The following is a 22,058-nucleotide window of genomic DNA, read 5'->3' as shown; positions in this document are numbered from 1 at the left end:
AGAGCTGAGGGACAGCACCCAGGCCCAGAGTTCAAGCCCCACAACTGACAGAAAAAAAAAAAGGAAAGAAGGTAAACCCAAGTTCTCCATCCAAAATCATATGCTAGCCAGCTTCCAGTGGCTCATTCCTGTTGTAATCCTAGATACAAAGCTGAGATTTCAGGATGGAGGTTTAAAGTTCAGGTGGATAAATCAGACAAACCCTTCTCTCCAATTAACCAACCAAAAGCCAGATGTAGAGGAGTGGCTCAACTGGTAGAACACCAACTTTGAGTGCAAAAAGCCAAGCAAGAGGAAGTGGTGCTGTAGCTCAAGTGGTAGAGCGCTCGCCTTGAGCTGAAGAGCTGAGGGACAGCGCCCAGGCCCAGAGTTCAAGCCCCATGGCCGACAAAAAAAAAAAAAAAGCCAAGCAAGAGTGCAGGGACCTGAGTTCAAGCCCCAGTAATGGCACAACTTAAAAAGCAAAAATAAAACAAAACAGCAGACCCTACATTTGCTGAAAATAATCAGCATGGGACCTATTGCCCAAAGGCACCAATTTTTTTATTTGAAAGCTCTTTTCCCTGTCACTTCTGTTCCTAGAATCAATGTTCCAACTCCCACTCATGCTCAGGAGGTGCCACTGCTTACAGCTAAGACTGTAGAGTCTGGGCCTTTGTGCACATATGCACGTTTCTGGAACTCTCTGTATATCTATTCCTTTCTGAACCCAGGAGATAGAGCCACCACCACTGCGTTGGCAAAGTGATTATTGCTGGAAGACACTGCACATAGCTCTCATCACGTAGAAGCACTCAGTGAAGGACAACTCTAGCATTCTCTTCTTTGGTCAGCAGCAGCAGCAACAAGGCCAAGGGAAGGTGTTGAGCCCCGGTGCTTCACTGCAGCTTTCTGTGTTTGTTTAGGAAGGCTTCAGGAAAGCCTAGTGGGGAACCCTTCCCCTCCTGTCTTCCTTCTTTCCAGTATTGGGTTCCATGGTTTTACCTGGCCTCCAGCAGCAGCCCCAGGTTCAACAGTCAGGGTGAACACAATGTAATAGGCAGCATTGCACACTAGCTAGGAATGGGGATCCTGAATGTCTCAGAGACCTGGATTCTTGTCTTGTCTCCTTCACTCTCTGGGTGTCTGGCTCTGCCATACTGTGCCAGCTCAGAGCCTTTATCTTCTCAACAGGGCCCTAGGGATTGGATTTTGTGAGGCTGAAGTAAGACAGATGAAATGTGTGAGTTATAGAACAGCCCTGATTCAATACCTGATCCATCACCTCTTCCCTAAGCCCATGATCCATGACCTCATCCCTAAGCCCCGGTGATTCCCAAGTACAGTCTTCCCTATCCAGTGCCCACCCGACTTCCATCCTCAATAGGGAAATAGTGCAGGCTATAGAATCCTGGCCTCATGTGCCCTTTGGTTTCTGTCTTAGGAAAAGCACCTCATTTCCTGCGACTCCAAAATGTCGAGGTGAATGTGGGACAGAATGCCACATTTCAGTGCATCGCCGGAGGGAAGTGGTCTCAGCATGACAAACTTTGGCTCCAGGTAAGAAGAGCAGAAGTTTCTGCTCGCACTTCCTACCCCTTCCTAGGAGAAAAAAGTATGTGGTGGGATGAAAGGTCAGAGAGAGAGAGAGAGAGAGAGAGAGAGAGAGAGAGAGAGAGAGAGAGAGAGAGAGAGAGAGGGGAGAGAATGTGCAAGCATGCATGGTGGGGGTGAATATGATCTCCAGTACTGGGGCTTGAACTCAGAGACTCTTACTCATATATCCAGCTTTTTTTGCTCAAGGCTGGTGTTCTACCACTTGAGTCACACTTCCACTTCTGCCTTTTACTGGTTAATTGGAGATAAGAGTCTCTCCAATTTGTCTGCTTGGGCAGGCTTTGGACTTTAATCCTCATATCTCAGTCTCCTGAGTACTTAGGATTACAGATGTGAGCCACTGATGCCTGGCTCAGGAAGGGACACTTCTAAAGCACCTCTGCTCCTTGGAAGGTTGTTCTCCAAGCCATGGTTTTATTAAATCTTAACTACAATTCTGTTACGTTGACATTGGTGTAACTACTTTATAGATGGAGAAATGGATATCCAATAAGAGTTCCAGGTCTAAAATTTGTGACTATAGCTTTCCCTAACTCCTGTGTTTTAAATCAAGATTACCAGGCCTAAGATTCGGGGTAGATGACATCATAAAATCTTGACTAAAAGGTTCTTGTATTTCTAGGTAAAAATCAGTCACTTCGTTCCTGGAAGAGGTTGCTAGAATGAGTAATCTTTATTTTCTCTCGTTAAATGGACTCAGAATAGCATGTCCGAGAAGTGTTTTCAGCTTGGATAAGTTGTTCTGTCATTCCTGCTTATTGGTGCTATTTTTCAGCAAGTCAAGAAAGTTTGAGGCAGGGGTGGGCATAGGGGTAGAACATAGTGTGGTGGTGCTAGCACATACCTGGCTTCAAACTGTGATTTTTCGATTTCAGCCTTCTGAGTATCTAGAATTGTAGACATGAACCACCAGTGTCCATTTCCCTTTCATGTTTTTTTATGTGTTTAATTCATTTATTCTTTTCTCTCTCTCTCTCTTTTGAGACAAAGTCTCACTATGTAGCTCAGGCTGGCCTAAAATTCACAAGTCTCCTGCTTGAGCTTCTCCAATGGATTATGGGTTTATACTACCATACCCAACTTTTATTTAACTTAAACTGTTTTTAAACAGGCTTATGGAAGTGTAATTAAGATGCAATATTTGAGGTATACAACTTGACAAGTATGGTATATATTGGTATGTGAAACTATTTCTACAATCAAATTGTTGATCATACTCATCATATTTCATTTGTAATCACTCCTTTCTGCTCTTTCCACCCCAGTATGTACCAGGTAACTTCTGGTTTGCTGTCCACCAATTTATATACTCTAGACTTTTATATAAGAGAAATTATGAAGTACATATTTTATTCAATGCAATTATTTCGAGGTTATTGTATGTAGTGTATATCAATCCTTTTGTTATTTAACTTAGGTACTACATAATATTGAGTTCTATGGAAATGCCACATTTTGTTTTATCCACTCACCTATTGATAAACACCTGTTGGGTTGTGTCTGGCTCCTGGCTGTGAACATTGTGGGCACATGTTCTTCCAGCTCTCGAATGGATGTGTTATTCAGTAGATGTATATTTACTTTTTTAAAGAATGATGAGCTGATTTCAAAAAATAGTGGTACCATTTTTCATTCCCTCTAGCTGGCCGTGGAAGTTCCATTTATTCCTCTATTCTTACCCACACCCTCTTTGATTGAGCCTTAATTTGCCTAGAGGTGCTGAGGTACCTCATTGTAGTTTTAAATTTCACTTCCCTGAGGATTAAGGATGTTGAACATGTTTTCATGTGCTCTGTTGACCAGATTGCTCTGATATACTTTGATGGGAGTTCACATGTCAATTCTCTTCTTAAATCTTGACAGTTGGAAACTCCCTGGGCAGAAAAAGTCCCTCCAGGGACTAATAGTTCTGCCTAGCTAACTTGGAGCTCGGCAGAAGGGAAACAATTGCAGTTTTGGCCTCTCTTTCTAAGTCACTCAGTATTAAGTAGTGCTGTTTACTCTTTTCATTATAATTAGCACCGAAGTGAATCTTGTTCCCAGGATGTCTTGTCATGCCAAGGACATTACCTCCCCTGGGTCATGAGGGAAATGAAGTAGGACAATCACAATATTTTCAGCAACTTTATTTGAATTTTCCAATTATTTTATGTTGTTATTGCTACAGTTCTGAGTTGCTTACCCTAAACCTGAGGTCTGTGATCAGGAGAATATTACAAAAGAACATAATTGAAGTTTTTTTAAAAAAACAACAAAAATACATGGTGTGGAGCTCTTCCATGTTATTTACTTACCTCCTTTTAAATATAAGCTATATCTTATTTCACAGAATCCTTTTCCCAGGGTTTACAATGGGGATCTAAAGTATGGTAAAACAGCCTAAATTAAAAGCCAGGCAACATAAGATAGAAATGAAAGAATCAAAAGGAATTGGTAATCACAGTGAAACTCCTTTTCTACATACTTGCTGCTTTGCCTGGTAGGGCATAGCAGGGCCTAGAGCACCACAACCACTGATGGAATAAAGAAAACCTGTCAGATATATAGATCACAATGTGTTCCAGATAAACATGACCCAATTGCTCAGGAAAATTCTATCTGTTGTTCATACAGAAATCCAAACAAGCATTGTCTCCAGGAGTCTACCTAAAGCAAACTTTGTGTGATGTAATGATAAGCGTCTCTTCCATGGTCTCCTTGAGGGAAAGCAAGTGGGTCCATGGGCTGGACCAGTTTCATATAATAAAGCTCTGTATAAAAGCAATCTGGGGAGGGGAAGGAGAGGAGGGATGGTAGGTGATAGATATGACAGAGGCTCCCAGCTTTCTGTTAATTTGTACCCATTCTAGGATATCTTAAACTTACCTGGTGAGTGAACAGATCTGATAAAGATTCCTCCAGTGAAGCCTTTCTAAATATTATCTCTTGTATTCATATTTTAGGAAGTAGTGGGAAGGAGAATCTGTACAGTAAACTCTGGCATGCATGTGTGGCTATGAGGTTCAGGCTTATGTGCAATGGTGTAGTTGGAAGTTGGTTTATTGGTTGGTACACACACACACACACACACACACACACACACACACACACACATATGCATGTACAAATGAACAGAGATTTATTTAGGAAAGTTGGCTCACATGATTATAGAGACAGAGAACCTACCACTTTCCATCTTCAAGATAAAGACCCAAGGATACTGGTGATATAATTCAGTCCAAGTCCAAAGACCCAAGATCTAATATGGCTGATGGTATAAATCACAGTCTGAGGACAGGAGAAGGTCCATGGGCCAGTTGAGGCAGGCAAGCAGGAAGCACAGGGCAAATTCCTCCTCCCTCTACCTTTCTCTTCTATCTAGACCTTAGAAAGGTTAGGTGATGCTGGCTACCCGCCCACATTGGAGAGGGGAACCTAAAATGTTACAAAGTCCACGGAATCAAATGTTAATGTTATCTAGAACCATCATCAGAGACAATGCTTAATCTGGGTACCCTATTGCCCAGTCAAGTTACTGATGACATGAACCACATGATCATGACTTAACGGTGTTTGACAAAAATAGAAGGCACCAATTAAGATACCTGCCAAGAGGAAATGGCTGAAGCGCCAATGTAAGATAGGAAAAATTCATGCCGATCTCTATGAGACATTACTTCGGCTGAAGCTTTGGTAGACTTGCCAGAGTTCTTTTCTGTGCCACAAGGCTAGAGTGACTTAGCCTGAGAATTTCTTTTTTTCTTTTTCATTTTGTATGTTTTTTATTGTAAAAATGCTGTACAGCAGGGTCACAGTTGCAGTTACATAGCAAGGTAGTGAGTACATTTCCTATCGAGTGTTGTTACCTCCTCCTTTGTCTTCCCCCTACCATCCCTTCCCTCCCACCTCCACAACTACCCACCTCCCCAGCCGAAGTTGTAAAGTTCATTTTCAACAAAGTGTTTTGTACATCTCATTGTTACAATGGGTCAAACTGCATCCTTATTTAAGCATTTTGTTTTTTCCCTTCCCCTCCCAGAATTAGAGAAGTGTATATACAAGATGCTGGGCACCGAAATCAAATATAGTGAGAACAGGGGTTATACCATGGGGGAGGAATATACAAAGAAACAAAAAAAATCACATGGCACATAATAAATACATTAGAAACAATAGCAAGAAAGAAAAAAGATACTTTTGTCCCTATCTTGGGGTTCATTTCACTTAACATCACCTTATATGGCCATATCTACATAGCTTTTGGCCTTTTCTGCTAGTCCTACACATGTACTAGTAATTGCAAAAAAGGAAAACCATGGGACCTATGTTTCTTTGGGACTGGATTACTTCACTTAATATAATTTTTTCCAACTCTTTCCATTTCCTAACAAATGGGGCAATTCCATTCTTTCTGATGGAGGCATAGAAATCCATTTTGTGTGTGTGTGTGTATGTGTGTGTGTGTGTGTGTGTGTGTGTGTGTGTGTGTGTGTGTGTGTGTGTGTGTGTGTGTGTATACCACATTTTCTTGATCTATTCATCTACTGAGGGGTATCTGGGTTGGTTTTATATCTTAGCTATGGTAAATAATGCTGCAATAAACATAGTTGTGCTGATAGCTTTAGTATAGCCTTGTTTGTGATCGTTTGGGTAAATGCCCAAAAGTGGGATTGCTGAGTAATAGGGGAGCTCTATGTGTAGTCTTTTGAGGAACCTCCATACTACTTTCCAAAGTGGTTGAACAAGTTTACACTCCCACCAACAATGCAGTAGGGTTCCCTTTTGCCCACATCCCCTCTAGCATCTGTTGTTATTAGAGTTCTTGATTATAGCCATTCTAGCTAGGGTGAGGTGGTATGTCAATGTTGTTTTGATTTGCATTTCTTTTATGGCTAGAGAGGTTGAGCATTTCTTCATGTGGCTATTGGCCATTCTTATTTCCTTTACAGAGAAATTTCTCTTTAAGTCTTTAGCCCACTTAGCCTGAGAATTTCTAAAGCAAGTGAAACAAATACATCAGAACTAAAAGAGTCTCCATACAAGACCTGTGGTGGTCCAGCCATCAACAGTGCCTTTACTTCCTGGAGCTTCTGGGATAAGGGGAGAAAATTCACTAAGACACCAAAGATGGAAACTTTTTATCATCCAGTTTAAGTCATGGAAAAAGACTTGTGTTCTGGACTGGTATGTGTGGATCCCCCTTTCCTGCAATGATTCTAAAGCCGTCAATGGCTGTGTTTGTGATACATCCTGACACCCATGTGGTACTAATAGAGGTTGCCTTTCTCTCTTTCTATAGAACAGAATTCTGTAGTCCACTATTTTTTAAGTAGTTAGCTTGAAAAGAAGGGCCAACCCACACCCCTAATTTCCACCCTTCTGATAACCTTACATGCTATTTGGAGGACCCTGCTGGATTTCATGTATTTGTAATACAAGTTCTTCAAAAGAAGCAACGATCAGAACTTACATGGAAATAGAGGTACCTGAGCCTAGAATAATAGTAGAGCTTCAGTCTGATGGATGATAAAAGACCAGTGAAGTCAATAAATGAATGTGTTAGTCCTGTCCAGGCATGGTTACTCCTTGAGGCAAAGGGACTCTATCATGCCACAGTCCATGGTTGAAAGGCATCATTTATAACTTTCTTACTCCTTACACCATACATAGGCCTGAAGAACTCAAACCCATCGGTTTCCATGCTTACAACAACATTCAGCCAATAGATCGTCTCTGGCTTTGAGAAGCCATTTTAGAAAACAGGAAAGAATTTATAGTTTGTGCATGAGGTAGGACTGCACTGATAGAATCATCAGCTCAGCTTTAGGAAATATTTATTTAAATGGGTACATCCTTTCTGGAAGGTAAGCCATGAATATCTAAGCTTTAAATCTACGTATGCTTCCAAAGAGTAATTTTATTTATTGTTGTTTACCTAAGGAAATGACCAGAAATCAGGACAAAAAAAATGTACCTTCCAGGATGTTCCACAGACATAAGACTACAAAGATCCACCAAGAGAGACTAATTAAGTAAATGCTGGAGTAAAGTAATTAAATGTCAGTTTATAGACATATACTTAGTGACATTTTCACAGTATGTAATTAAGTGAATACAACAAGCAATAAAACCATATATTAAGTTTTATGAAAAACATATATATTCAGATATAATAGTACTCATGACACATACATATGTAATGCTGTATATACATCCCTATGTACACGCATATACTATCATGGAAGTATCAAAATAATGAATTTTATTTTCTTCTTTCTTCTTTTACATGTTTTCCAACAAAATACTGAGAGCTAAGAAGAGAAAAATTATCACTTTTTTTTCCTCTAGATTCAGATGCTGGAGAGTTGGTTGACAGGGTTGGGTGGGGTGGCTTTGGTGGGGGAGGGTTGGTTCAGACCCTCCCCACTCCCCCACAAATGAGAACACAGGTCACATTCCGCCACACCCCTGTCAGCTTCGTCACATCCTGCTCAGGTATTCTCCTGTCTTAGAGCATCCATGGCTGATGTGGTTCTGTCATCTTTCAAGTCCTCAGGGGCAGGAGCTGACCCTGTTAGTCCCATCATGTAGCTGCCCTCGGGGCCTCTCTTCAAAGCATTCGCTCCACTAGGGGGTCTGTACAACTCATAATATTTGCAGAGTCTCAGAAACGGGGACATGTGTCCAAATGCTCTGCATAAATCTCAGCAGGGACTGTGTATGCGTTGAGACAAATCGCAGGCATTGTTATGGGAGCTGACTGGGGTCTGGCAGGAAAAGGTCCCGGCCCTCAAAGCCCTCGGGCCCCACATCAGCTGCACCTGGCGGATGAGATCAGGAGGAAAGTCACTCTTGGCTTTGGTGATTTTTCCAGTGAACCTGTTTCCTTGCTCCCGCAGGGCTGTGTGGAACCGCTTCTCTTCCTCCTTTTCTGCCCTGAACCTCTGTTCCTTTTGGTGTGGGGTTTCTGTGTAGTCGCCACATCCTAACTCAGCCAAGATGATAAAGTAAGGAAAGAATGGAGAACAACTGACATCTATCATACCATCAACACAGAAAGAATTTACTTCTCATGACCAGACTTTCATCCAGCTGTAATGAGGAGGCAAGATTTAAATGTGGATCTGAGACTTTTTATGAAGTCCTGAGTTCATGCTTGCTGTGTTGGGCCACCCCTTCAGCCTTGCAGTCTATATAAATACCTCTCATTTGCCAGCACTACCTAAAGACTTAAATATATTTGAGTGTCTTAATATAATATAATAGCAATGTTGTAATATTATTATTAAGATTAATATTTTAATTAATGTTAATATAATAATAATATTTTAAATGCCCTTGAAATATATATAAGTTAATCCCTCTAGTTTCCTTTTTTCTTTTTTAAAATTTGTATTATTATTATTATTATTATTATTATAAGGGTGATATACAGAGGTATTACAGTTACATAAGTCAGTTAATGAGTACTTTTCTCTTTGTGCTCTCCCAGGTTTTCCCTCCCACCCCTACCCACAAGTTGTATAGTTCATTTTAAATATAGTGTCTAGTGAGTATCACTACTGCATTGATTCACCCTTTGTCCCTCCATTTCTCCTTTACCCTCCTAAAGACAGATAAATAAACAAACAAGACAAAAAGAAAAGAAAGCAGATACTACAAAGGAAAAAAAAACCTTGTTTCCATTTTCTAGAGTTTACTTTGATAAATAATATTTTATGTGATCAGATGCACATAGGTATTGCACCAATATGTTCCTTTCAGAAGGATTCCTGTGCCTTTTGACTTTTATTGTCTCCTTCTTGGTCACATATTGCAAATTTGAGGTCAATATTTGCTATGTAGTTTTCTTCCACTCCCAAATCTTGCCAAAATGGCTCTTGTAATATCATCAGCACTTTTCTTTGTTAAAGCCAACTTGTGCTTATCTGTTCTTATGCAGGTGCTCCTTGACAACAGAGTTACATCCCCCGACAGAAGCATCCTGTACTGGAAATATTGCAAATCAAAGTGCATTTACTACACCTGACCTACTTATCAACATAGCTTAGCCAAACGATATATTGTAGAGTTTCCATTGTTTCTCAGGCCTGCTAGTAGCTTCACTGTCCCACCTTCAGGGAGAATTATGTCACATATTGATACTCCAAGCAAAGATCAAATCACAGGTATTGCCTGGACACTGGTGTCTCATGACTGTAACCTTAGCTACTCAGGAGGCTGAGATATGAGGATTATAATTCTAAACCAGCATGGAGAGGAAGGTCCGTGAGACTCTTATCTCCAGTGAACCAACAAAAAGCCAGAAGTGGAGCTGTGGCTGCGTTGGTAGAATGCTAGCTTTGAGAGAGAGAAAAAAAAAAAAAGCTCAGAGACAGCACCCAGGCTCTATATTCAAGCCCCAGTATTGGGGGAAAATAAATAAATTAAAACCCATAATTTGAGGTATAGTTTCTTCTGAGTACCTAATCACTTTGGTGCCATGGGAAAGCTGAAAAATTCTAAATCAAATTATAATAAGTGAGGATCTGTCTGTATTTGGTTTTTCTTTCAGCAGTTGATATTGACTAATCCCTTCCAGAAATCCCTCTGCACTCTTGAGTTCCTGACACCATGTACCAACAACTATGAAGGGGGTGAAGTTTTACATTATGGCAGGCTAACGGGTCCTGGGTCCAAGACAAAGGATGTTTGATTTACCACATGGCAAGCAGCCCTGCTTCTCTGTCTCTCATGGAGAGGAGGAGAGAAGGAGAGGAGGAGAGGATGGAGCTAGGTAGATGTTTTTACACAGTAGGTCCATATCATAGCTGAGGAATTCCATCAGATAACTATAATTTAATATTCTTAATGTTTTTTGAGATCCAGTTTATAAATGATAAAGCTTCCACTAAATTTAGCGTTATTTTGAGTGTTTTTGAAGCGTTTTGTCATCATTGTTATTACCATGTGCTCTGTCTTCTCTACTCTTTTTCACCTGCAAGTAATGCCAGATTACAAACAGCTGTAGCCAAAATCAGACGTAGGAAATTCTCTATACATTCTTCTATTATCTTGTGCTTTTCCTCTCTGTGCCTCCTCTAAGCCCATCCTCTGTTTATGTTCTTCAGGGTTTTTTATCTACTCATCCTGGAGGCTGTATTGTGAGGGGGATGGGGATGAGAGCGGGAGAGAGATAGAAACAGAGAGAGACAGAGACAGAGAGAGAGAGACAGAGAAGGCCAAATAAAAATCAGACATACATACACATACATACTCAGGCCCACCCCTTTGAGCTGTAAATTTGTTCTGTTTATTCCAAGTGTCTCCTGGTCAGAAAACATTTAGATGAAATTTCCACAATTCATTTGTAAGGAATGTTCTCTTCACTTCTAGTCCATCTGCTTCAAGGCCTTGCTGTGCTAGTGAGCTAACTATCTCCTCCCAGCAGGAGAGAGGCAGAGTAGGACAAGCAGAGAGGATTACTTGTGCATGAGCTGCTGTGGATGGAGGAAGTGGTGTTGGAATGGAGCGGACATGGACCAGGGACATGGTCACTGAGGAAGAAGGTGTGAACAGATCATTTTCCCACCTGCTCATCCTCCTAGCTCAGAATTAATGGCTCCCTGTGGGCCTTATGCCAGGCCCTGCTTGAGTCTCAGCAGGAGCTCTGAGCCCTGACTCATCCCAGAATGAGTGAGTCCTCTGTCTGCCCTATTTGAAGGGTTTCAGCACAGCCCATCAAAAATGACTTATGTCTACTTCTATTTCTTTTAACTTTTAATAAAGAATAATCAAAAGCTGTTCTTCAGAGGTTGCAAAAATAAAAAAAAAAGAGCTACAAATGTGCTTTGGAGAGGATCAATGGGCAAGATTCTAGCAAGTTTCCAAATGTCATGCCCTTGCTAAGGGAAGACCAGAAGAGAACAGAATATTCACTACAAATGAATTGTGGGAATTTCACCTTCAAGAACATTCACTGGCCCCTTCCCCAGAGTTCCTGATTGACAGGGTCTAGGGAGGGGCGAGAGAGTTCACATTTTGAATTTCCATTGGCTCACAGTGGATGGAAAGGCTGACTGGAGACCACACTTTGAGAACCATTGCTTTAGGCTGTTGGAAGAGCATTGCTCTTTCCACACCCATCCTTTTCCTCCACAACGTATGCTATGTTTATATTTTACTCTTTTTTTTTATTTTGCTGTTTTGTTGGGATCTTTACCCAGCCTATAAATTCCTCTGGGCAGAAATTATACCTTCTCCACTCCATAGTCTCTCATTTTCTGTTTTGTAAAATAATGAGTACATTTCCAGTGTGATTAATAATAGAATAGAGAGAGAAGAGAAAATGCAGACTACCAACAGCAAGGACAAACAACAGCTCGCATTCTCTTAAAAATTTACACTTCTAACAAGTTCCCCAGTGCTGCCATGGTCCAGGGACAGCACCCTCTGAGGAAAGCTTTCCAGGGGATTTGAAGAGCATTGGGTCACCTTGATCCTGGAAGCCAGAAAGCACCGCACGGAGGTAAAGCAGCCCTCAAAAATGTAAAAAGTTGCAGTCTACTGGTGGCTCACACATGTAATCCTAGCTACTCAGGAAGCTGAGATGTGAAGATCACAGTTTAAAGCCAGCCCAGGCAGAAAAGTCCCTGTGAGACTCTTTTCTCCAATTAACCACCAGAAAATCAGCAAAATGATCTTAGGGATAGCACCCAGGCTCTGAGCCCCATGACTGACCAAAAAAAAAAAAAAAAAGTAAAAAAAAAAAACAATTGTATAGCTAGATTTAAATTGAAGAAAAGATTTCTCCAGCTCTACTCTGCAAATTCTTTATACATGAACTCTAATACTGGCCATTTGTGGGAAGCATTATCTTGGTGCAGAGCACTTGAGCTTTCCTCTGTGACCAGTGTTCTATGAAGGTCACTTCCCAGCTCCATGAACAATAAAAGAAAGAAAGAAGATTCAGACATAAAATACTATCAGATTTCAAAGCAGCGTTGACTGGGGGTTTCAGGAGACACCATGTATGATTCACAGTAGGAGAAGGCAAAGCCAAGGAAATGCCAGGTAGTTTAGATACTGTGATTATTCTGGATAGACCCCTTGCTAAGCCTGTCCAACCAGATTGAAATAACTGTGCTGTGGCTATCCAAAGCTCATAGCTTCCTTCCCTAGGGAACCACCCCAGTCACATAGGAAGTGCTGTCTTCCTGCTGTCTCACGAGCAGCAGGCTTAGTGAGGGGCCCTGGTAAGGAAATGACCATGGGGTGAGTCCCTGGTAAGGTAATGACCATGGGGTGACTCCCTGGGTGGCCAAACAGCAGCTCAGAGAGTTGACGAGGGTGAGTACTCTGGACTCTGATTTTGACTGCATCCTTGTTTAGCCTCTTTCCTCATCCAATCCTGAAAGTGATTGATAGATCATTGCCTCCGGGCTGGCTTTCTGGAAGCACGCCCCGTATGGGAAATGTATTCCTTTCGGTCACCAAATCAGAAGGGCTAGAAGATGATTAGAACGACAGGCATCCAGTTTTGGAAATCTTACCACCTAAAGGAGTATGCCCTGCATTTCAGGGGAAGGTTAGATTTCTATCTGAAAAATACACTATAAGAACCAGAAGAAAATTGCCAACAAGCCAGCATGGGCAGATAATGGTGGGGACAGCATCCCTCCCAGGCTTGGGATTGTAGTCATCATAGCCTGGTTCTCTTTGGCTCTTCCCAAGCCCTTCCCTACATAGTCTCCCCCCCTCACCCACCTCCTCTTATCTTAGGGCTTGAACTCAAGACCTGGACACTGCCCTTATACCTTTGCTTTTTTTTTCTCTCTCTCAAGGCTAGCACTCTACCACTTGAGCCACAGCTCAAGTTCATTGGAGGTAAGAGTCTCATAGACTTTCCTGCCTAAGCTGGCTTCAAAACCACAATCCTCAGATCTCAGCCTCCTGAGCAGCTGGGATTCCAGGTGTGAGCCACCAGCATCTAGCTTATACTTTGTTTTCTAGTCAGCCCTTGATTTCTGTTCTAGGTTCCTAGATTCAGCTGCCTTAACCCTTAGTACCTGCCTACCCTTCCCTGCCTTGTCAGCCAGTCGTCCTCACAAGCTATTCCCATCTGGATTCTTCTCTCTGAACATCACCTACATTTCTCCTTGGCCATAGTCCATCACGTCATGATTTCTATCATGACTCTGGGCTCTCCTGCTCGTCCCTGTCCTGCTGTTGCCTGCTCCCAATATGACAAGCATGATTATCTAAAGGCCTATTTTTAAGAGCTTTTATAAGACAACCTGCAATTTCCTATCCTTTAATGGGAGAAAGCCTCTTGGTTCAGGAACTAAACAGAAAACTGTGAATCATTATGGGAGGGAGTACTTAATCCTCTCTGCTAGTCTCTGACATTGTTCAGAAGATAAGTAAATAACCCTGGAGTCAACACCAAAACAAAATTTAAACTAAATAGGCATCATGAATATTTTGCACTTAACCAGCTTTCTTCTCTTTGTGTTTGTTTCTTATTGCTAATGTGGAATCATAAACCTACCATAGCTTAAAACAAAACGGATTTAGTTCTTTACCATTATAGAAGAAGTCAGAACAAAAGCTAGCATCGAATTATTGGTAGGCTGTGTGCTTTCCTCTCAGAAGGTCCTGGAAGAAATGGTTTCGTAGCCTTTGCTAACTACTACGTGAAGGCTGCCTGCCTTCCCTGGTTCTTGTGGACTATCATTCTCCTGTCTTCTTTACACACACACACACACACACACACACACACACACACACACACACACACACACACACACACACACACACACACACACACACACACACACACACACACACACACACACACACACACACACACACACACACACACCCTTATGATTACCTTGAGCTAGGGTGAATAATATAAAACCACCTCCTTTTGTAAGATCCTTACCTGAATGACATCTTCACAGTGTCCTTTGCCTGGTTCTAGGGATGAGAATGTGGGCAGCCTGAGAGTGGGAAGGGAAGGAGGTGTAATTCTGTCTGTCATGTTTTCTGTTTTCTCCTAATTTTATGGCTGATTTCAAGAGCTCTGCTAATACCACAATATATCTCCATGTAGTAAGCATTTTACCGACCTCATTTATGCCTCTTTGCAACTCGATTGTAGACCAGTTATCTTCTGGGGAAGCCATCTTTGACTGGGAAACAGCTACAGATGAGAAGTTTTATGTCAGAGAGGTTTAATTTTTTGTGTATTATTTTTTGTCTGTCTAGATTTTCAAGTTTCTTTATCCTTAAGAGTCAGTATCTTTATGAGCCTCGATTATTTGAATTTTTATATATCTTAGTAAATGGATGGCTGGTCTCCCCCCCTCCTCTCTCCTTTCCCCCCAACCTCTCCCCTCCCCTTTCTTCCTTCTCCTTTTCTCCCCTCTCCTCTCCTTAACTGTCTTCTTGCTTTTTTTCCCTTCCTCTTTCTTCTCCTCCCCTTTCCTTCCCCTCCCTTCTCTTCTCTCCTCTCTTGTTCATCCTCCCCCTCTTCTCCGTTTCCCCTCTTCTCCCCTCCCTCCTTTTTAATCTCTCAGAGTTCTGAGCTGCTCAGGTCATGTTCACTTTTGCTTAATTCTCTTTACCCCTTACCGAACATTCCTATCTGCACCCCCTCCTTTTCCTTTTTCTTCTCTTATTTTTTGGTTGTAGTCATTTTTCCTCAGCCGAAGAACTGGTAGGAGACACATGGAACCTGGTGTCACCCCCTTGTCGCACATGTGAGAAAGGCAAGGGAACTGGGGTGGGGCCATAGTTGGCCTCCGTCCCAGTGACACACATGGATTAAAAAAAAATGGCAGCCATTGAAGCTGAGACCTCTGCATTCACATCCTAGCTCTGTAGCTCCCGTGATGAGCAACTTTGGACAGGTGACTTCACTTCTCTGAACCCCACCACTTTCTTACTATAACCACCATGGTGGCCCTGTGGAGCCTTGTTCAGAAAAGGGAAAATAGGCTCCTTTTGGTGACTGTTACTTTCCAGGCCCATCCATCCATCCATCCATCCATCCATCCATCCATCTATCCATCCATCCATCTACATCTCTTCTCCAAATCTCTTCACCACCATCTCCTCTACTTGTCAGTACTCTGTAATGAAAAAGGAAGTTGCCCACAGTGTCTGGCACCTTCGCATACTGAGTTGTTTAATCTCTTACTTAGTTTACTAAAGCCATGGGCCAAGCAGTGAATAGTTTCAACCCTATTGACTCCCCTTCCCCTTGCTCTGTCTTTTTTCCTGGTCATGTTGAGCAGTTTCTGGCTAGGACGGGGCTCTGGTTGCCTCCTGGACTCTCAAAGCTTTTTAAAGATACCATTGACTTTATTATTGTGATGCGTAAAGATGATGTACATTTGAGACAGGCAGCATAGAGACTGAGAGGAAGTCAGAAGAAGGAAAATGATCCCTCTGAGCTTCCATCTAGTCTGGAGCCAGCTTGCTGTTTAGCTGCCTTTAGATGAGGGCTTTGGTCAGTTTCCTGCCTTCACCCTTCATTGTTACTGAGTGATGTAGGTGCTATTTCCTTTGCTCCTGCATAGCTGAACAGGTGTCTTTATTTGCTTCTGTGTCCCTGTTTTGATATGTCACAGATGAGAGATGGGCTGCAAGGGGATGTAGGCTAACAGAGTCAGCCAAGTGGTGAGACCATTTACATTGTGGAGGAAGCATCCTGGAAGACTGAGGATGTGGCAGTCATATGACACAAGGTTTCCCTCAATCCAACAGACAATTAAAACCACTCAATTTCACTTGAATAGAACAAAATGTAAGTCAAAGCAGGTAGAGAGGGAATAAAGTCTTGAGAAAGCATGTTTCACTTCAAGTTGGAAAGCCCGGATGAGAGACTTATTTGCTCTACTGTTTATTTAACCTCTTTGACATTTGAATTCTGAGAAGAGCAGCGGCAATGCACACCTCAAATAAGCTAGTGAGAATTACATGAAAATACTCAGTCTAGAGTCTGGCACATGTTAGGTGCTTAGTAAACGTTTATTCAAACAATATCTGTGGACTGCATCTTTCCAGTTGTCATAATTTGCACCTGGAGCGTGTCTGAGTCTAAGGCAGAATATCAGACTCAGAATGCTAAACACAAAACACCTTGTGTATTCACCTTGATTCTAAGATTGTCTATGAATGTCTACCAAGTTGGCTTTGAAAATGAATAGAACAATGAGGTGTAGGAAGCTTACACTATGCCTCAAGGTTTTAAGAGAGAGGAGATATTCCCAGGGACCCAGGAAGCAGCACATGGCCAGGACAGAAGAGGCTGAGAAGCCTCCTGTGCAGGTGGGGCTGGGTGTATGGCTCAGATACCAAGGCACCAGCTGTGTAAGTCACGCCATCTTTCACCTCTCTACATGGGCTGAGTTTTCATTAATTTACCTAAACACATTTTTAAAGCAATACTATGGTTTCTGCTTAAAAAATGAAGGGAAACAAGAAGGAGAGGGCTGAAGGATAAAGGACAGCCTCAAATGAGACTAAGCAAGAAGCCAAAGATACCCATGGCTCACACCTGTGATCCTAGCTACTCAGGAGGCTGAGATCAGAGGATCGAGGTTCGAAGATTGCCTTGGCAGGAAGGTCTATGAGAGTCTTACCTCGAGTTAATCACAAAAAAGATGAAAGTGGAGCTCAATTGATTCATGCCAGCCTTGAATGAAAGAGCTAAGAGATATGCCCAGGTCCTCAGTCCAAACCCCAGTACCAGTGTGCATGTGTACACACACACACACCATACAAGGTGATTAGAAGGGACTTTTTGCCTTGTTTTCTTCTCACCAGGCATCCCTCTTCTTGCCTCCACTCAATAGCCAACTTTTTTTCTTGAGTCAGATCACTAGCGGAAACCATAGTGAAAACTCTCCATTATTCACAGGAAGTCCTGGGTCCCGGGAACATGGGAGTAGGGCCAGCACGCCTGTTAGAGGTTGCCTGGAAGCCAGGAATGCTATGATCTCTTCTCTTCTTCTCTTCCTTTGTCCTGCAGCAATGGAATGGCAGAGACACGGCTCTCATGGTCACTCGTGTGGTCAACCATAGACGCTTCTCAGCCACAGTCAGTGTGGCAGACACTGCCCAGCGCAGTGTCAGCAAATATCGCTGTGTGATCCGCTCGGATGGGGGGTCTGGTGTGTCCAACTACGCGGAGCTGATCGTGAAAGGTGAGTGCCACCAGTCCACAGGGCCACCTCTAGTTGGCTGGGTTAGAGGACCTTTTCAACCGCATCCTTACACCCGGAAGTGTAAGAACACCTTCTTCTTGCTGTTACCCCTACCCCATTCAATTGCATGTGATGTGGTTTCCTGTTGCTCCCTCCCACTACCCCAAAATAGGAAACTTGTGATATCACGCAACGTTGCAATACTACTCAAGGCAGAAGCTAACATGTATGACACTTGCAGGAAAGCCTGGGTGACGGGCAGCACAGAAGACATCGCTAAATTTGGTCTTAGTTTGTATTTAAAGTCAGGAAAACACACACAACACAAAATCCATAGAAAACAAGTGTCCTTGGCAGTGTGCTACAGCTGTGTTCGCCTACAATGGCTTCTAAGGGATTTTTTAATTGAAAATTCTCTACAATGACAATATGTGAGGGGGGTGGATTTTTTTGAAATAAATGATCTTGGCCCTCGTTTGCCTTGATTTAGTTATTGGCAGTTTTCTACCTCTTGTTCACCTTGAGTTATAGTTTGTATGCTTTCCATGAAAGCATACACATTGCTTCCGTGGCTGACTTTTCCCAGGAGCGGAGTATCCTACTTGTGTTTAATGCTTTCACTCAGTTGTGTTATCATCCTTAATGGGTATATATTATTTCATCCAAAGCAGTTTCCTGGGCTTTTTTGTTGTTTGTTTCTTTCAGATAGTGTTGCACTCTCTAGAGACTCTGCTTTTGAACTGCAGTCCTCCTGTCTCAGCTTCTTGAATGCTAAGGTTACAGACGTGTGCTGCTATACCAGGCTGAGTTTTCCTGTTCCTAAAAAGTCCCCTTATTTTCAGTTACTTAGGTAATCCAGGTGTTTGTGTGTTTGTTTTTTGTTCATTTGAATACATAATAATTAATACCTCTTGCATTTGTAAAGAGAACATTTTTATTCCAGTGAGTGGATTCTTTTCCTTAGGACAAATTCTCCAGAGGTAGAGTTGGGAGGGTCAAAGCATAAGAACATCTTGATAGATTTTTCTTTGTGTTGCAATATTGCTTTTACAAAAAAAAAGAATTTGACAATTTATGCTGGCAACAGCAGTGTATGAATGTACTCATTTTGCCTGTGTTATGTTCACCGATTAAAATTTCAATATAACGTAATGTAGTGAATGAAATAATGAAGCTGCTTACATTACACCAGCTGTGGAAGCGGTTTTGGTGTATTTGAAGAGGGGGGAAACATCGATCAACCCACTGAAGGCTTTGGTGTTGGTTTTGCAAAGTGTGGGTTGGGGTGAAGGCTTGCTCTCTCTTTGTTGGCAACCATGTGATCCGTCGGTGGCTTTACTGCCACCTGCATGGGGAATTGCTCTCAGGCTGTTTGACTCTAGATGGAGATGTGCATGGTTGAGGATGTACCATCACTGCAGACTTATTTTTAATAATAGCTTCTTCCAGAGAGCTCCCCTGTATCCTCTCTTGGTCACATTCTGTCTCACCCCTTGTCCTCTAGTCTATGTAGCGCCTATCAAACTATGTTAACAACTTTCCTTTATTTATTTTGGGTAGCTTTAGTCTGTCTTTTTAGGCTATTGCTCCCACGACAGAGGGAGAATTGTCTGCTTGGTTCTAAGTACCGCCACTCAGTGCACAGCCTTGGCATGGGTTCTGTGTATTCTGAGCCATGCAAACTGGCCAGTGGCTGACTATTTTGACTTGTGCAGTCAGTCATTTCCTAAAACATAACTTAAAACGTGGTGGAATGATGGATGAGTGAGTGAATTACTGGCCTCAGCAGGCATTCATTTAATCACTATAATGTCATGAGCACTTAAGCCAAAGATCAACCCATTGGGCAATTGTGAACCAAACAACTTTTATACACACAAAAAGTCATCTTTAAATTCATTTACATGAGGTGCCGTTAATCTATAAAAAAGCCATCACTTTCATCGGCTCAGGCTCATTATCTGTGCTTTCTGGGAGTCATAAGATTGATTTGTGTGGCATCGTGGCCTTTGCGGTCCTTTTTGTGACTATGTCATTTCCTGAGCCGTCCCCTGGAAAACTGAATGTACTTCTCTCATGGCTCTCTTTCCATTCTGGACTGGGAGCTATAGAAATGAATGTCCTGGTTTTCTTGAGTTCTCCATGGTCTTATAAACACCTAGCCTGGGGCTGGGGCAAAGTGAGTAACTGATAGAAGAATAAGGTGAATGAGCATGGGAATTAATGCAGCACTCTGATGTCTTCATGCATAGACAAATGAGACAAGAATATGTGTGGCTTACCCTTTCCATGTGTCCTCTATATTTTTCTTCCCTCCCTCCCTTGTAAATTAAAATTTATCATTTTTTAAACAGTACATGTTTTAAATATTGGAAACAGCTGTATCTCTGATGCTTTTAAATCTTCATGTAACTGCTACAAGAAGTCTAAGATTGACACAAATTTACCTTTGTTGCAAATAAGGAAACTCATTTTATTTTGAGACAAGATTTGATTATGTAGCCCAAACTGGCACCAAATTTATGATCTTCCTGCAAAAGGCGGATCATTTGATCACAGGTAGGGGGAGGGAAGACTCAGACCCAAAGTGTGCAGGAGCCCAGAATATACTGAAGTACCACTGCCTTGATTTGAAGAGGTGACCGCTGAAATGGCACTCCATCCTTTATTGGCTGTGCAGGCTAAGTCAGAGTTCACACTGGCCCAGATGCACTGGGCAGGAGTATCTGTGAGACCCAGAAGCCACCACTGTACTAAACCTCCTCATCTGCAGCTTCTGCCAGTTTAAGGCATGTTCTGGGTGGTACCCAGCTCCTTCACTGAAGATAATAGGTTGGAACTCTCTGTAATCTTGCTTCATTATTACACCTTGATGACATTCATCCATATCTTTGGCATAGAAATTTCACTTTTATTAAGGCCTATATCCATCTCATTTTAATATTCGGTTGGTGATAAGCCTCGAACTTGATCCCTTGAATGTTGTGGCAAGTCTTTCACATATGCTATCTCATTTTATCTTAATTGCATCTCTGCACATTGGTTTTGTTTCAGCTTCTTTTGTGGTAGAGAACACACACAGCCGGACTGACAAGCCCAGGGCAGTCTTAGGAAAGACTTCTGACTTGGGTCTGGCTCACACTGTTTAGGCCACACCTGGAGGGCCTAGAGATTGTTGGTTCTGTTGGTAACCTGGCATCACAATTTTACAAACAGTGCCAAAGAGATATAGATGGCAGGCAAACAAGCAGAGCTTACACACTCAAGCTTGTGTTTGTGCGTGTGTGCGTACGTGCACTCTCTCTCTCTCTCTCTCTCTCTCTCTCTCTCTCTCACACACACACACACACACACACACACACACACACACACACACACACACACACACTTACAGAAAAGAGCATGAGCATCCAAGCTAAACAAGAGAATGAAAGGCAGAGGCACCCAGAGGCAACTTGTTACCCAGGAGTGTGAACCCAGCAAGCATTTGGAGGCAGTGAACAAGAGCCTCTGGGGAAACTGTCTTCTGAGCGATGACTCACTTTCCCTCCTTCCACTCTTCCCCAAGAGCCCTCTGCCTTGGCTGAGTCAGGATGCATAAGCACGCCAATACTGATGTATTCACATTTCTAACTAAGAAGTTATTCATTTACCCTTTTTTAAGGAAAGGAGGAAAATTGAAAAACAATGCAAAAAGATTCTCAGGGGTCAAGCATTGTCTTAGGGGCTGAGGCAGGGCCCTGCGTCTCCTCCTCCTGAGCAATGGTAGATCTCCTCATCAGCCAGCATGGGCTGAGTGGCCAGGAGCCTCTGGCTGTCCCTGGCATGGCACAGAAAGAACATGATCCTTTTAGGGCTATCCTCCCTTGGGTTCCTATCAGGACAGGACTCTGGGGCTGAGACGCCCAGGCTTGAATCCTAGCCTCATCTTGTCCCAGCTCTGTGACCTTGAATGTGACATAAACTTCTCAGGGCCACAGCTGGCATATCTGGAAATGAGGATGTAAGATTCCTCTCTCAAAGGCTGTCATGGGATAACGGATGCCCGAGTCCTAAGAATCACACCTTAGTAGACCTGCCAAAAAATATTTAAATAAAGTAAATGACCCATCCAGGTAAGGAACTCCAGGAGGGATAGAAGAACTCTGTGGATAGAACAACAGCTTGAGTAGCTGGTTCTTTCTCCTCACAGGGTGATGTGTAAGGAAAGGGAGAGGGGGAAACATAAAAATGGGGCATGGGGGCCTAGACATAGCCCCACCTGGGTCCTTCCTCCACTGAGCAGTG

At 42.5% G+C, this 22,058-nt stretch overlaps 1 protein-coding gene across 14 annotated transcripts in view; it reads left to right on the top strand.

Annotated features, from left to right (window-relative positions):
* Positions 1 to 22,058, top strand: part of Ptprt (protein tyrosine phosphatase receptor type T) — a 992,204-nt gene that overhangs the window by 356,428 nt on the left and 613,718 nt on the right. For all 14 annotated transcript variants that reach the window (XM_069989779.1, XM_069989783.1, XM_069989780.1 and 11 more), the window contains exons 4-5: positions 1,424 to 1,539; positions 17,597 to 17,771. In XM_069989779.1, coding sequence (XP_069845880.1) covers positions 1,424 to 1,539; positions 17,597 to 17,771 — 291 coding nt within the window. The remainder of the gene's footprint in view (positions 1 to 1,423; positions 1,540 to 17,596; positions 17,772 to 22,058) is intronic.

Source organism: Dipodomys merriami, unplaced genomic scaffold (genome assembly GCF_024711535.1).
Source record: "Dipodomys merriami isolate MVZ:Mamm:240054 unplaced genomic scaffold, mDipMer1.0.p SCAF_39, whole genome shotgun sequence".
NCBI classification, from domain to species: domain Eukaryota; kingdom Metazoa; phylum Chordata; class Mammalia; order Rodentia; family Heteromyidae; genus Dipodomys; species Dipodomys merriami.
This window is presented reverse-complemented; position numbering and strand designations above follow the sequence as displayed.